Source organism: Erithacus rubecula (assembly GCF_903797595.1).
Source record: "Erithacus rubecula genome assembly, chromosome: 29".
Classification (NCBI taxonomy): Eukaryota; Metazoa; Chordata; class Aves; order Passeriformes; family Muscicapidae; genus Erithacus; species Erithacus rubecula.
Genome location: NC_136681.1, coordinates 1,323,247 through 1,339,750, shown reverse-complemented (window position 1 = coordinate 1,339,750; position 16,504 = coordinate 1,323,247). Strand labels below are relative to the sequence as shown.

Here is a 16,504-nt window from a genome sequence, read left to right as displayed (position 1 = left end):
CGCCTCCCCCGCGCCGCAGCAGCCAATCAGAGACCAGGAGGGAGTGACGCCCTCGGACCCCGGCGCCGCCATGGAGCGGGCGGCCCCTCCCCCCCCACCCGTGCCCCCTCCCCCCCCGCCTCCCGGGACCCCCGGGAATCCCCCCGGGAGTCCCCCCGGGACCCTCCCCGGGCTCGGGCCGGTGCTGAGGGAGGCGCTGCAGAGAGCGGGGCAGGCGCTGGGAGAGGACGGCGGGCTGCGGGAGCTGCTGAGGCGGCGCAGGGACAGGTGGGGGAGGGGCGACGTCAGAGGGGAGGGGTGAGGGTGGGGGGTGGGGTGCTAAGAGGGGAGTGGGAGGTTGCGGGGGGGCTGGGGTCCTGAGAAGGGTTTGGGGGGTTTTTGGGGAGGGGTCCTGTCTGGGTCTGGGGGAGTGGGGGGCTTTGGCGAATTTTGGTGAAGTCTGGGGCATTTGGGGAGGGGTCCTGGGTGGGTCTGTGGAGCCTGGGGGGTTTTGGGGGGATCTGAGGGGCCTCTGGGAGGCACTTGGGGAGGGGTCTTGGGAGGGGTCAGGGCAGCCCTGGAAGGTTTTGAGAGCGGTTTGGGGGTCCTAAAATGGGGTCTTGAGGGGGGTCGTGGGGTTTTTGGGGGGTTTGGAGAGGGGTCCTAAGGGGGGGCTGGAAGGTTTGGGGGTTTCGGGGAGGGGTCCTGGGGGGGCTTGGGGGAGTGGGGGGGGGGGTTTGGGGGATTTTGGTGGGGTCTGGGTCATTTGGGGAGGGGTCCTGGGGGGCTCTGAGGAGGGTCTGGGGGGCTTTTTGGGGGCTGGGGGTCCTAAAATGGGGTTTTGGGAGGGGTCTTAAAGGGTTCTGGGCTGGGTTTTGCGAGCGTTCTGGGGGGGTTTAGAGGGGCTTGGGGGAATCTGGGAGTCCTAAAAGGGGTCTGGGGGGTCTGGGGGACTTTGGGAGGGATCCGGGGGGGTTTTAGGGAGGGGTCTGAAGTTTCTGAAAGGGGTCTTGGGAGGGGGCCCAGGGTGGGATCCCTGGCGGAATTTTGGGGAGGGGTCTTGGGAGTCCTTGATTGTTTTTGGAGGGGTCCGGGGATCCTAAGAGGGATCCTGGAGGGAGTTCGGGGAGGGTCCTGGGGAGTTTGGGGGTCTGGGGGTGCTAAAAAGGGTCTGAGGGGTTTTGGGAGGAATCTGGGGGGAATCGTGGGGGAGTTTTGGGGAGGGGTCATGGGGATGATTTGGGGAAGGGTCTAGAGGGGTCCTTGAGGGGGTTTTGGGAGGGATTTGGGGGGGTCTAGGGGGTTTTGGGATTCCTTTAGGGGTCCCTGGGTTGATTTGGGGTCCTGGGGTGGTCCCAGCCCCACCCTGACCGGGCTCTGGGCTGCTTTGTGGGGAGGAGGATCCCCCCTCGGTATGGGGGGGTCTCCCATGGTGCCCCCTCCCCAAAAAGTCTCGAGGGTCCCTGGAAGTGGCTCCTGTTCCACCGGCCCGTGCCCCCCCTGATCCAGGATGGGCCCCAGTGAGTCTGGGGGCTGAGAGGGTGTTGGGGGATTCTGGAGGGGTTTTTGGGTGGAGTGTGAGGGGGTGTTGGGGGGTTCTGGGGGGGCTTATGGGGGGGAGTGTGAGGGTGCTCTGGAGAAACCCTAAAATTCTCCAAAACTCCCTGAAATTCCCTAAATCCCCTCCAAATTCTCCCAAATCTCCCCCAAATTCCCCCCAAACCCCCAAAGATCTCCCAAAATTCCCTGAAAATCCCAAAATCTCCCCTAAATTGCCCTCAAACCCCCAAAATCCCTTCAACCCCTCCCAAAGTCCCCCCCAAATCCTCCCAAAATCCCCTTGAAATCTCCTAAAATTCCCCCAAATCCTCCTGAAATCTCCCCCAAAACAGCCCTGAAACCCCCCCTCAAACCATCCCAAAAATCTCCCCAAAATTGCCCCGAGACCCCCCCAAATCTTCCCCAAAATACTTCCAAAAACCCCTCAAAATCCCCCCCAAATCCTCCCAAAATCCCCTGAAATCTCCTAAAAATCCCCCAAATGCCCCCAAGGAATTCCCTGAAATCCCCCAAAAAATCCCCTAAACCCCCCCGTCCCCCAGGTGTGGGCTGGTGGCCCTGGCCATGGCCGGGGCTCTGCTGGGACCCCCCCGGCCCCAATTGGGTCTGAGGGCTCTGCTGGACACGGCGCGGGCCAGGGGCTACAGCCGGCACGGGGAGATGTTCTCAGGTGGGCTTTGGGAGGATTTCACGGAATTTTGAGGGAATTTTGGGGGTCCAAGGGGATTTTGGGAGAATTTTGTGTGGATTTGAGGGGGATTTGGGGGGTCGGGGGGGTGATTTTGAGGGGCTTAGGGGGTTTTGTGGTGTCTGGGGGGAATTTTGGGAGAATTTGGGGGTTTTGGGGGATTGGAAGCAGGATTTTTAGGCTGTTTTGGGGGAGTTTTGGGGTGTATGGGGGGGTTTGGGGGGATTTGGAGACATTTCAGGGAATTTTGGAGTGCATTTGGGGGGATTTGGAGGTATTATAGGAGGATTGGGGGGATTTAGGAAAATTTTGGGGGGATGTTGAGGGGGTTTCAGGGGGAATTTGGGGATTTTTGGATGTCCTGGGGGAATTTGGGGAGATTTTGGGGAGATTTGGGAGAAATGTATGGAGGGTTTGAGGGGATTTAAGGGTGTTGGGGGGATTTTGGGGGGTTTAGGAAAATTTTGGGGGATTTTGAAGGGATTTTGTGGGTCACTTTGGGGAATTTGGGGGATTTTAAGGTGTCTATGGGAATTTTGGGTGGGTTGGGAGGGAATTTGGGCGATTTAGGGGGGATTTGGGGGGATTTTGAGGTGTCTGGGGGGATTTGGGGAGTTTTGGGGGGTCCCGGGGGTCATTGAGAAATCCTGGGGAGGATTAGGAGGCGCCCAGGGAGATTTTGGGGTCCTGGGGGAACATTGGGGATTTTGGGGAGTCCAGGGGGGATTTGGGGGGATTTAGGGGGTCTGGGGTCACTGGGGGGACTCAAGGGGGGTTGATGTCAATTTTGGGGTCACTTTTGGCATATTTTTGGGGTCCCGGGCACACTGTGGGTCCTGGTGATCCCAATCTCTCAGGGGATTTTCAGGGTGGTTTTTGGGGTTCTTAGGGTGATTTGGGGGTTTTTAGGATGTTTTTAGTGTGGTTTTGGGGTGGCTTTGGGGTTTGTTTTTTTGTTTGTTGTTTTTTTTTTTTTTTTTGTGTGTGTTTGGAGTGATTTTTGGGTTGGTTGGGGGTGATTTTGGAGCTTTTGAGGTTTTTGGGGTGTTTTTGGGGTATTTTTGTGGTCACTTTAGAGGTTTTTCCCCCCCCCCCAGCTGCCCACGCTGCTCTAGGAGCTTCACTGAGGTCGCTGTGGGGTTGTTATGGGGTTGTTATGGGGTCATTATGGGGTCACTGTGTCCCAGGTGTTTATGGGATGGATGTTAGGATTATTTAGGATATATTTATGAAGGTTTTGGGATTTTTTTTCCTGTCTCTAGCTGCAGCCATGGTAGCCCTGGCCCAGGAGCTGCTCCCCTGCCAGGGTCACTGTGGGGTCACTGTGGGGTCGCTGTGTCTCAGGGTTTTTCAGGGTGGCTTTCAGGATATATTTAGGATCATTTGGGATGTTTTTGGGTTTTTTTTCTCCCCCAGCTGCAGCCATGGCCGCCCTGGCCCAGGAGCTGCTCCCCTGCCGGGCTGAGCTGCTGGAGGGGGGGCTGGAGGGGCCCAACCGGGGCCGGGTGCTGCGGCACCTGCTGCAGGGCAGAGCCCTGCTGGTCCCGTATCCTTTGGGGTCATTGGGGCCAGTGTTTGGGGTGTAGGCAGAGCCCTGTTGGTCCCGTATCCTTTGGGGTCATTGGGGTCAGTGTTTGGGGTGTAGGCAGAGCCCTGCTGGTCCCATATCCTTTGGGGTCATTGGGGTCAGTGTTTGGGGTGTGGGCAGAGCCCTGCTGGTCCCGTATCCTTTGGGGTCATTGGGGTCAGTGTTTGGGGTGTGGGCAGAGCCCTGCTGGTCCCTTATCCTTTGGAGTCACTGGGGTCAGGTTTTGGGATGTGGGGTGTGGGCAGAGCCCTGCTGATCCTGTATCCTTACTGGGGTCACTGGGGTTATTGGGGTCATTTGGGGTCGTCTGGGATCAGGGTTTGGGATTTTGGGCTATTTGGGGTTTGGGTTTTGGGGGGACCCCTACTCATTCTCTATCCTTTGGGGTCATTTAGGGTTATTTGGGGTCAGGGTTTGGGGTTTGGGGAGAGCCCGGCTCGTCTTGTATCCTTCAGTGGGGTTATTTAGGATTTGGGGTTCTTTGGGGTCTGGGGAGGCCCCTGCTGGTCCCGTATCCTTGCTGGGGTCAGGGTTTGGGGTTTGGGGTTATTTTGGATTTGGGGTGAGCCTTGCTTGTCCTTTAACCTTATTTGGGGTCAGGGTTTGGGGTTTGGGGTCATTTGGGGTGTTCGGAGACCCCTGTTGGTCCTGTATCCTTTATTTGGGTTATTTGGGGTGTGGGGTTATTTGGAGTTTTGGGTTATTTGGGGTTTGGGGGAGGCCCCTACTGGTCCTGTATCCTTTGGGGTTTGGAGTTTGGGTTTTTTGCATTTTGGGGTCTGAGGTCTCCATTTGGGATCTGGGCTCTTCATTTGGGGTCAGGGGTCAGGGTTTGGGGTTTTGGGTCTGGGGTCTTTGCCCTTGACTCTGCAGCTATGACGAGGACAGCAACCACGGCCCGTGCTGCCGCCGGGGCCACAAGGCTCACTGGGCCCTGATCAACGGTGAGAGAGGGGCCAAAATACCCAAAAAACACCCCAAAAAATCCCCAAATCCCCCCAAATCCCCCGTCAAAATCCCCCCAAAACCCCAAAAAAACCCCAGAAAACATCCAAAAATACCCCAAAACCCCCAAACCTGCCTGAGCCCCAAATCCCCCCTGACTCCCCAAAATACCCCCCAAAACCTCCCAAAAACCCCAAATCCCCCCCAAACTTCCCTAAACATAAACCACCCCCCCAAACCTCCCAAAATGCCCCCAAAACCTCCCAAAATATTCCAAAATCAACCCAAAGCACTGCAAAAGCCCAAATCTCCTCCAAATGTCCCTAAGCCCGAAACATCCCTAAAACGTCCCCAAAATCTTCTAAAACCCCCTAAAATCACCCCAAAAACCCAAATTCCATCCAAAACACCCCAAAACCTGCCCAAATCCCCTCCAAAAAACCCCAAATCCCCCCCCCAAAATCCCCTAGATCTCCCCAAATCCCCCAAACCCAGAGTCAAAAGGCTCTGACCAACAGTGATGGGGGGGGGGGGGGGGGGAACCCCAAAATCGTCTAAATCCCCCCAAAATTCCCCCCCAAAAAAACCCAGACCCCCTGAACCCCCAATTTTGGGGGGGGGGGGGGGGCTGGAGAGATTTTGAGAGAATTTTGGGGAAATTTGGGGGATTTGGGGTTTTGGGGAGCTGGAAATGTTTTGGGGGGATTTGGGGCCGTTCAGGGGGGTTGGAAATGTTTTGGGATGGTTTGGGGGAATTTTGGGGGGAATTCAGGGGAGATTTGGGGGGATTTAAGAAGAATTGGGGGAGATTTGGGGTCTGTAGATGTTCTGGGGGGATTTGGAAGAGTTTGGGGGGGTCTAGGCATATTTTTTTGAGGGCAGAATTGGGGACAATTTGGGGGAAATTAGGGGCGTTTGGGGTTTTGGGGGTCTGGAAATGTTTTTTGGTAGGGGGTTTGGGGGATTTTTTGGGAATTTTGGGGCGAATTCAAGGGAGAATTGGGGGGGGGATTTGTGGTGATTTGGGGATTTTGAGGGGCTGGGAGTTGTTTTTGGGGGGGTTTTAGGGGGCTGGAAATATTTTTGGGGATACTTCAGGGGTGATTTGGGATTTTGGGGGTCTGGAGCTGTTCCAGGTGGGTTTGGGGGTGTTTTGGGGATCTGAAGGTGTTTTTGGGGTGTTCGGGGGGTTTTGGGGTTCTGGAGATGTTTTTGGGGATATTTTGGGGGGGATTTGGGAGGATTTCAGGAGGTTTGGGGGGCTGGAGATGTTTTTGGGGTGTTTTGGGGTCTGGAGCTGTTCCGGATGCATTTTGGGGTTCCCCACGAGCCGGGGGTCCCCGCGCCCCCCCTGAACCCCAAATTTCCCCCCAGGGGTGCTCCTGGCCGTGCCCCCCCAGCAGCTGCTGGGACCCCGATTCCGGCAGGACCCCGAGATCCCCAACGTGTTCCACGCCCATTTTGGGGAGGGGTCTCTGCCTGAGGGGGGGGCTCAGGGGTACTCGGGTGGAGCCGAGGGGGAGTCACTGTTTGAGGAGGGTTCACTATTTGGGGAGGGGGCTCTGTTTGGGGAAAGGGCTCTATTTGGGGAGGGGTCCCATTCTGGGGGTCCCGGGGGGGTGCAGGAGGGGTCTGGGGGTGCTCATGGAGATGGGGAGGGGTCCTGGTTTGGGGAGGGGTCGGAGGCTGAGGACGGGTCTCGTTTTGGGGAGGGGTCTCAGGCCGAGGGAACGCCGGATTTGGGGCTGGGGTCCCATTTTAGGGAGGGGTTCCAGCTCGGTGCTCTCCCTGATTTGGGGCGGGGGTCCCGATTTGGGGAGGGGTCCCAGGCTAGGGAAGGGTCAGGTTTTGGGGAGGGGTCCCATTCCGATGCCCTCCCCGATTTGGGGCGGGGGTCACGATTTGAGGAGGGGTCTCAGGCCAAGGGAATGCCGTATTTGAGTCGGAGGTCCCATTTTCAGGAGGGATCCCAGTCCCAGGCTCTTCCCGATTCGAGTCGGGGGTCCCATTCTGAGTCTCGCCCCAATTTGGGGCGGGGGTCCCGATTTGTGGCGGGGTCTCCGCTCGTGCTGGCGCTGCAGGGGAAGAGCCCGCGGCCGCAGCTCTGGGCGCTCCCCGAGCTGGGGGCGAGCAACGCGCAGCTGAGTGAGCTGAGCCCGCGGCGGTGGGGAGGGGGCTTCGTGCTGCCCCCCGGCGGGGTCAGAGCCGGGCTGGGGGGGCGCGCGGTGCTGCTGCACCCTGTAGGGACCCCTCCCGCATAAACACAGAGACCTCTCCCCAGTAAACACCGATAGAGACCCCTCCCCAATAAACCCCGGGGGATTTGGTGGGGTTTTGTGTTTTTTGGGGGGGATTTTGGGAGGCGGGGTTTTGGGGAGGGGTTTGGAGGGGTAGGGTTGGCGGTGCTGCTGCACTCCTGGGAGACCCTTCCCCAATAAACCCGCTGGATTTTGTGGGTTTCGTGGGTTTTTTGCGGGGTTTCAGGAAATCTGGGGGGGCGGGGGGGGACGGATTTGGGGCATTTAAAGGGGTTTGGGGGGTGTGACGGTGTAAGGGAAATTAATCCACAAACACCAGAGGTTTATGTCCAAAAAGGAGACAGAGGAGTCCTTTTTGCTTTATTCGAATAAAGGGAGAGGCCATGGGCATTCCCCTGGGATCTCTCGAATTTTTGGAGGACGCAGCCTCCCTTTTTATACTAATTTCCCGGCCGCTTTTTCCCTCTCTCTTTCCCCATTGGCTGAGGTACTCGAGAGGCACAGACTTCCCGGAACACCTGACACCTGACATTCCCCTCTAATGTATAACCCTCCCTTTTAATTTTTAATTCTTGTAGAATTCAATTTTCCCCTTCCCTGTTGCTTCTTTCATCTTCTGTTACCCAATTTTTATTTACCAGCAAACCTACAGTTTGTTTGTAAAAGCAAATCTCTTTTTCCATTCATCAATCAGTGTAATCCCTCCCATTGTTTCTTTTATATCCAGGTGCTAACTTTACCTACCAACAGATCTACAATTTGTTTGTAAAGACAAATGTAACATTCCTCTCAATCCCTCCTCTTTTATTTTTAGTAATTGTCTTTACAAACTTTAGCTATCATTGTCTTAATTTCTTGTTCTTGTGTCCTTTTTGGTTTTGCAATTATTTGCAATGACATCAATTTCTGTCCTTTTGTAGCCATCTCTGGGTCAGTAGGCATGGCTATAACCTGCATCCTCTTGATCACATGTTGAATAAGTTGTATTAAGCAAGGGATCATGCATGGTAAAAAGATTAGAGTTGCTACAGCACATAAGAGGAAAAAAAGCAGTTGTTTAACCCACAGTCCACCAGGTAGCCATGAAAACATGTCCCATTCCCATTCTTTCCATGTTTGGACAGGTACATGAGCTAACTTTCTTATTCCTTTTGCTATTTGTTTCACCACCTTTCCATTGTCATCTATTTGCAAACAGCAGTTTGAGTCATTTAATTTACCATACACGCCCCCTTCTTCTGCTAATAAGTAGTCTAATACCATCCGGTGTTGAAATATTGCATTTCTCATCTGAGTAGATTGGTCAGCAAGAAGGTCAAGAGCTGTAGCTGTCTGGTTACTTACTATTTCAAAGACAGCTTGTAACCTGATTATCCGATTTAAATTATAAATGGGTTCTCGGGCAGCTGATATTAATTCACTAGGATTCCAAGTGGCTGGGCCATAGTGTTGTATGATTCGTTCAGGTGGCCATTCATTATCACCCCCCTTTTGGCTGCTCCCCCCAGCCAAAGATACACCAATTGACCGCTTTTCCCTGATTAGACCATCATATACCTTGATTCCTAACTGGTTTCCCTGAACTTGTGGTAGCAGAAAGAACAGAGGTCTGATATACCCCACATAACATATTCCTGACCAGTTTGGGGGTAACCTGCGATAGGCATATTGGCCACAAATCCAGTAATGCCCCTTTAAAGCCCACGTCCCGTTGGCAAAGGGACCTTCCCAATTTTCATGATCTACTGGGGGGTCAAAATACAGCTTACTTCCTGGGCCTAGTGGTCCCCCAAGAATAGTTGCCCCACCATAAGAATCACAGTATTTGCACTTCCATGCTCCCACATGAGGTTTCCAGCTACAGTTACATCCCAGATCTGTTTTATTAGATTGGGACCAGAACCTGCTAAAAAGAGTTCGAGTTCCATTCTGGTGTTGCCACTTCCACTGATAGTCACGAACAACATGTGTCCTACTTGTGGAATTATCTTGGGGGCAGCTTAAAAATAAGGAGTCAAAAAACTTATCCCTCCCCACTGCTTTACAGCCTTCCAAATCTTTCTGGTAAGTATGGTAGGAACACTTTACCCAACTAACATTTGAGAGCTTAACATGAGTTTAATTCCATCTGCCTTGATATCTGGAACAATCATAAGGAAGGCATTTGGGGGTTCAACAATCTAAACCCAAAGATAAAGTCCAGTCACAAACATTTTTCCCCACGTATATGCTTCCTGTTCTATTTAGACAATAAGTGCCTCTTTCAGAAGAATGAAGCCGCCATGGACTTCCTTCTCCATCCCAGAATCCTGTTCCATTATGGACTTCACTCAGGGTGCTAACCCACCATTTAGGTTCGGCTGGGTTGGCCACCCATGGCCAGTTTTCAGATCCTCCTGGCCCCCCACAGACCCAGCAATTGCTAAGGTTAAAGGTTTTTGCTACTTCTCCTAAGGTTAAAAACTTATTTTCCCATTCCTGGCCCCATCCTAACTGACAGTATAAAGGTAAGATCACTAAGAGAAACATTCTAACTGGGTTATGTAATTCCCTAACCTAATTTTTACTTTCATGTTGTCTTCTGCCCCTGTGGTGAGTGAAGGCACAGAAACAGCTTAATATAAAGGAAAAACAGTGACAGCAAAGGGCTGGCCCCCCAGTGACTGGAGATCCGAGAGGTGGGATGCCCACACAAACTTATTTCAGCAGGCAGTCCGTGGGTAGGCACACGAGGCTTCCCTCGATGTCGACGCACTTGCTACTGCTCCAGTCCGCCCCTGCGGAGTGTCAGTCGTGGCTTCCCATCCTTCTCCTCCAGCTGAGATGTCCAAATCTCTGGGGCCTTAGAGACCTTGACCCAAGTGTGATGGGTCCATCCGTGTTCAGCTGTCTTGACGGCTGTTTCTGTGGTCAGCAACACCTGGAAAGGTCCACGCCACTGTACCACCAGCGGTGCTTCTTTATACTCCTTAACTAGGACCCAATCTCCTGGCTGGATGTTGTGAACAGCAAAGTCCAAAGGCAGAGTCTGTGCCAGCTGAGCCTCCTGTCGAAGAGATTTCACAAGAGACAGTACCCGAGACACAATGTTTCAAATACACATCACTTATCTCTATCCCCCCACTAGGCTGAGAGTTGCAAGGATAAGGAATTCCAAACATTAACTCAAAGGGAGATAATTGAATATCTTCCCTGGGTCTGGCCCTTATTCTTGCCAAAGCCAGGGGCAGGAGCCGTACCCACGGCATCTTGGTTTCTATCACTAGCTTCAGAAGGTGTTTCTTTATTTCTCCATTCATTCTTTCAACCCGACCTGAATTTTGGGGGTGCCAGGGGGTGTGCAGGTTCCATTGTATCCCTAAAGCAGCCATAACTCCTTGAAGAATTTTTCCTGTAAAATGAGTTCCCCTGAGTCTATTGCTTCCACAATTCCATATCTTGGAATTATTTGTTCCAGAAATACTTTAACAACTGATCCTGTAGTTGCTGAAACAGTAGGGAATGCTTCTGGCCAGCCTGTTAATTGACATACTATTACCAGAAGATATTTAAACCTTGCCACTCGGGGCATTTCCGTAAAATCCACCTGACATCTCTGGAAGGGACGTACAGCCCAAGGCCTCCCTCCCCTGGCAAGTTTCGTTGTAACCTTGTTATTGGTTTTAGCACAAGTCAAACAACCCTCAATAGCTCGTTTTGCCAAGCTAAAAAGACCCACAGAAGCATACATTTTTAGGAAGGCTTCTGCCAACCCTCGAGAGCCCCAATGACTCCCTTCATGAAGTTGTTTTAACAATTGTAAGGCCAGAGCTTTTGCAATCCACTGCCTCCCATCCCTTGTAAACCAATTCTTTCCTCTTTCTTCTGCCCCACTCTTTTTAATTATCTCGAGTCCTTCTGGTGGAAAAGACAGTTTCTCTGGCAGTGGTGCAGTTACTGGGAGTAAGGGGAGGATCTTAGAGATTTCTGGCAACAATGCAGCTTTCCGAGCCTCCTCATCAGCCAATCGGTTTCCTATTGCCTCCTCTGAGTACCCTGCCTGATGCCCCTTAACGTGGATTATTGCCACCCTCTTTGGTAAATTCACTACCTCCAATAGGCAAGAGACTAAGTTTTCATGGGCTAACGTCTTTCCCCTAGAATTTAATAAACCTCGTTCTTCCCACAGTTTCCCAAATGCATGTATCACCCCATAAGCATATTTAGAATCGGTAAAAACATTCACTGTCTTATCCCGGTATAACTCACAGGCTCTGATCAGCGCATACAGCTCAGCTGTCTGGGCTGACCAGGTGGGCGGTAACCTCCCTCCTTCCTTTAATTGTTTGCCATTCACGATAGAGTATCCTGTAAAACGCTTCCCGTTTATTACTCTTGATGACCCATCGATGAACACATTCTCTCCCTCAGGCCAGGGATTATCTCTCAAATCTTCCCTAGCTCTAGTCTGGAGATCTATAACCTGGATACAATCATGGCTTTCCTCCTGTCTCCCCCTTTCTTCGGGGCCATTCAAGCAGGAGGCTGGATTAAAATTTTCCCCATTTTTAAATTCTAAATCCTCCTGTTCCATTAAACAAGATTCATACTGTAATAATCGAGCGCTCGTCATCCACTTTGAGGCTCTCTCAGTTAACAGAGCTTTAATCTGATGTGAAACCTTTACAATTAGATACCCTCCCCTTGTCAGCTTTCGCGCCTCAGCCACCATCAGAGCTGTGGCTGCGCAATTCTGCAGACAATGGGGCCAGCCTCTGGCCACTGGGTCTAACAATTTAGAGAAATAGGCGACAGGTCTTCGTGTCCCTCCATGCTCTTGTACCAAAATTCCTTTAGCATGTCCCAGTTTAACATCCACATGTAGTTGAAATTCCTTTTCTGCATCTGGAAGTGCTAAGACTGGGGCGTTAACTAATTTGTCTTTTAATTTTCTAAAGCTTTGTTCTCCTTCCGGGGTCCATACCACGACATTAGAACTGTTTTGGGTTAAGAAGTTATATAAAGGTCTAGCCACAACAGAAAAATCCTCGATCCAGGCTCTACAGTACCCCACCAAACCTAAAAATTGCCGTAGCTCCTTTTTAGTCTGGGGTAATGTTATTTGCAAAATCCCTTTTATTCTTTCTGGGTCAATACACCGTAACCCCTCAGTTAGAATGTGTCCCAAATATTTGACCTTCTTTTCTACTAACTGAGCTTTCTTTTTGGACACTCTAAGTCCCTATTTTGCAAGGAAATTAAGCAATTTTACAGTAGCCTCTTCAACCACCTCTTCTTGCTCTCCTGATAACAGCAAATCATCAACATACTGCAACAGCTTAACTCCGGAGGGTGGAGTAAACTCTCTTAATATTTTCTGCAAAGCTTGTCCAAACAAAACCGGTGACTCTGTATATCCCTGGGGAAGGACTGTCCATGTCAACTGTTGTTTTATCATCTTCCCTCCTTCCTCCTGTTCCCCTTCAAAGGCAAAATATTGTTTACTATCTTCTGTAATCGGACACCCCCAGAAAGCATCCTTCAAATCCAGTACAGAGTAATACCGATGTGAAGAAGGGATCTGATTCAGGATTGTATATGGATCCGGAACTGTGGGATACCTTGGTTTGACAATTTCATTTATTATTAAATCCTGCACTATTCTATATGTTCCATCTGGTTTCTTAACCGGCAGGATAGGGGTATTATAAGGAGACATACACGGCTCCAAAAGACCTGCTTTTAACAGGGACTCAATAACAGGCTGTAACCCCTTCTTTCCCTCTCTTGAAAGAGGATATTGCTTTTTAGACACCACTTGTCCCGGTTGCTTTAAAGTAATTTGGAGAGGTTCTATATCTAGTTTTCCATATTTCCCTGGGGCTGCCCACACTTCCGGATTTATTTCAGTATAAGCCTTCTCAGATATTTTACACAAAGATACTACCGTTTTGGACTCCGTTTCACTTCTTACAATACTAATTTGCATTCCCATTCTAGCCATCAGATCTCTTCCCAGTAAATTACAATCACAATTAGGAACAAACAGGAATTCATGCAGTTCAAACCTGTCCCCCACATCGATTAACAGTGGTTGAATAAAATACACTCGCTCATCCTTTCCACTCACTCCTTGAATAACCACAGATCTTTTTGACAATTTTCCCCCCCTAGGTATAAAATTTAAGGTGGATCAGGAGGCCCCTGTGTCTACCAAAAAACACACCTCCTCTCGATCCAGACCCACCTTAAAAGTTATCAAGGGCTCCTGAGTGGTGGGTCCTTGATATAATAGGAGCCCCTGACACCCCTAACAATCCATTTCCATCATCCTCTGGACTTCTTCCTCCTGAGGGTCCAGCTGCTTCTGCGGGCACTCATTTTTCCAATGCCCTTCTGCCCTGCAAATAGCACACTGGTTCCTCCCCAGCCGCGGTTTGGGTTGGCTTTCCCCTGCCGAAGAGGGAATGCCTCTGCCACTTCCCTGTGGCCGACCCCGGCCCCTCTGTCCCGGAGGACCCCTTGGACCCTGCGGTTTATTCCTCCGGGGTTGCAAAAACTCTGCCATCATCTTTGCCTTAGCCTTTGCCTTTTCCTCATCCCTTCTTACATGTATCTGCTGTGCTTTTCTAACCAATTCTTCCAGAGGCTTATTTTGCCACTCTTCATCTTTTTGTACTCCTTTCCTTATATCAGGCCAAGCCTTAGTAACAAATTGTACTTTCAGCAATGTGTCAAAGGCTGGCCCCTCAGGATCCATCCCCCCATGTTTCCTCAAGGCATCCGTAATCCTCTCCAACCAATGAGAGGGACTTTCCTGTTTCTCCTGTTCTAACGACATAGCCTTAGCTACATTGTTAGCTTTGGGAGCAGCTGACTTGATTGCCCTGATCAGATAAGCACGGTAATCACGGAGGCGAGCCAAGCTAACCTGGTTATTTGGGTCCCACTGAGGGTCTGCCTGGAGGATAGCATCATCCACAGTAGGAGCATTGGGTCCAGCCCCCCCTGCTGCTTGTGGATGTTCATCCTCCCACACCTGCCGAGCTTTCTGCAAAATCATTCGTTTCTCTGATGACCCAAACAAAATTCCCAACAGAAAATCCCAATCCTTCCATGTATAATCCGCATTTCCCAAATATTCTTCTATCTTTTCCCCCACCCCTATTGGATCATCTAAATACGGGGGTAATTCTTTTTTCAACCCTCTTATATCCTGGGTAGTAAGTGGTACAATCACAAACCCAAATCCTCCTCCTTGATCCCCCAAAGGAACTTGACGGAGTGGCATCTGGTGTACCCCTGTCTCTTGGGGGGTTTCTGATGCCCTAAATTGGGTTCCTCTTCTAGTTCTAGGGGGTGATACCACATGCTGCTCCCTTCCCCCTGTAACATCGTTATTCTCAGGTGGGGCTGTAGGAATAACATTTCCATGATCCCTTTGCTCTGGGAGTTGAGGATACAGGGGATCTGCAGCTGGCCCTGGGTCAGCTGGCAACACCAGAGGACAAGGTGGGGGAAGGTGCTGAAAAACATCCCAATCATCACCATTTTCGTCCTCCTCTCCTTTTTCCTCTTCTCCATTTCTTTTTCTTAGCACATAGATTTCTCCTGTTGCTTGTCTAACCCATATTAATCCACATTCCCTTTCAATCCATCCTTTCCAATTCTCCTCTAAATACCTTCACAGAATACGACACAAATGAATTTTATCTGATCCATAACATGGCCACAAAAGCCCCTTTTCCAATTTATACTCCGGCCACACAAAATAGCAATATTTTACCATTATTTCCCTAGTTACTCCTGGGTGAACACACAATCTGTCCCAAGACCTCAGCATTCTCCCCAAGGGACTCTCCGGGGGTATAATGGGATCCTTTTTGCAGCGTCCCTTTCCCGGCTTCACCCTTCCAACCCTCCATGGGTTCCCCGTTTCACCTGTGCTGCCCTCCATGGGCGCCCTCCCAGGTGTACCTGTGCTGCCCTCCATGGGCGCCCTCCCAGGTTTGCTCCCCGAGGATCCCATTTTACTCACCGGTGAGATTTTCAGTGGTCCTTCCCTGCGGACTCTTCACGGACCCCTGGTCCGCCACTCGTCTGTCTCCTGGACAGTCTCGGGAACCCAATCGATCGCCCGGTGCCAGCCGGCACTCAGGGGAGCTGATCACCGAAACTGGGTGAGGCGCGCCTTCAGCTCCACCGCTGCCTGCCGCCCCGGACGGTGGAAATCTCCCGGACCGAGCCCCCAATTGTAAGGGAAATTAATCCACAAACACCAGAGGTTTATGTCCAAAAAGGAGACAGAGGAGTCCTTTTTGCTTTATTCGAATAAAGGGAGAGGCCATGGGGCATTCCCCTGGGATCTCTCGAATTTTTGGAGGACGCAGCCTCCCTTTTTATACTAATTTCCCGGCCGCTTTTTCCCTCTCTCTTTCCCCATTGGCTGAGGTACTCGAGAGGCACAGACTTCCCGGAACGCCTGACACCTGACATTCCCCTCTAATGTATAACCCTCCCTTTTAATTTTTAATTCTTGTAGAATTCAATTTTCCCCTTCCCTGTTGCTTCTTTCATCTTCTGTTACCAAATTTTTATTTACCAGCAAACCTACAGTTTGTTTGTAAAAGCAAATCTCTTTTTCCATTCATCAATCAGTGTAATCCCTTCCATTGTTTCTTTTATCTCCAGGTGCTAACTTTACCTACCAACAGATCTACAATTTGTTTGTAAAGACAAATGTAACATTCCTCTCAACGGTGAGACTTAGGTTTGCCAACTTTAATATATTCAATTTCTTTAAGAGATAGGATTTAGGAGACAAGGCAGTGCCTTAAAACGGTGTCAGAAGAGCTTTATTAATAACACAAGAAAAAAAGAATTCACAGTAAAATTCCTAGATTGTTCCCTCCTCCCTTCATTGCACATTCCTTAACAACAACATACATAGAAAATTTCAGTCAGTTTTCTACTGAAATAATCATTTAAGAGAGAAAAGTCCCGTTTTTTATTTAGGCTTAGTGGGGGGGTCCTCCGGATCAATTTGGGCCCCTCCCCTTTCCCCTCACAATTCCTGCCCTTGACTTGACCCATCCCCTCCCAGTTCGGGGTTTGGAACGGGGCAGGAGGAGGAGGGAGGGAGGAAGAGGCGGAGCGGCAGCAGAAGCAGGAGGAGACAAGGAGCGATTCCAGCGTAAGCCTGGAGCTGCCTGAACTCGCAGCGCCCCCGGGACCACCGCCCCCCATCCCAGAGATGCCCGGGGAGGGGGAGCTCACCCCAAATATCCCAGGGGGGTCCCTGGGTTTGGGGATTTTTGGGGGGGTATTTGGATCTTGCCGGGCTCCAGAGGCGCAGATGGCCCTCGGGGAGACATCGGGGGGTCCCCCGGATGTGTTTTTGGGGGTCCCGGTGGGTGCAGGCAGAGCCCCGGCGGGGGGAATGCGGGTCCCCCCGCGGTGGGAGTTGGGCTTCCCGGGCCGGGCCCTGCGAGCTCTGCCGGAGCCCCG

At 51.4% G+C, this 16,504-nt stretch overlaps 3 protein-coding genes across 4 annotated transcripts in view; all 3 read left to right on the top strand.

The window, feature by feature from the left end:
- The window catches only part of STARD7 (StAR related lipid transfer domain containing 7), a gene marked incomplete at its 3' end in the record, with an annotated part of 234,570 nt that overhangs the window by 51,186 nt on the left and 166,880 nt on the right, over positions 1-16,504 (top strand). The window lies entirely within an intron of this gene.
- The window catches only part of LOC306813449 (uncharacterized protein), a 98,801-nt gene that overhangs the window by 19,455 nt on the left and 62,842 nt on the right, over positions 1-16,504 (top strand). The gene's annotated exons all lie outside the window — the stretch shown is intronic.
- ACTMAP (actin maturation protease) lies at positions 71-6,701 on the top strand (the record flags this gene model as incomplete). The annotated part of the gene is made up of 7 exons (XM_079328947.1): positions 71-267; positions 1,431-1,499; positions 2,082-2,209; positions 3,644-3,773; positions 4,689-4,759; positions 6,135-6,324; positions 6,680-6,701. 7 exons carry the CDS (start codon positions 71-73, stop codon positions 6,699-6,701), a joined length of 807 nt encoding a protein of 268 aa, XP_079185073.1.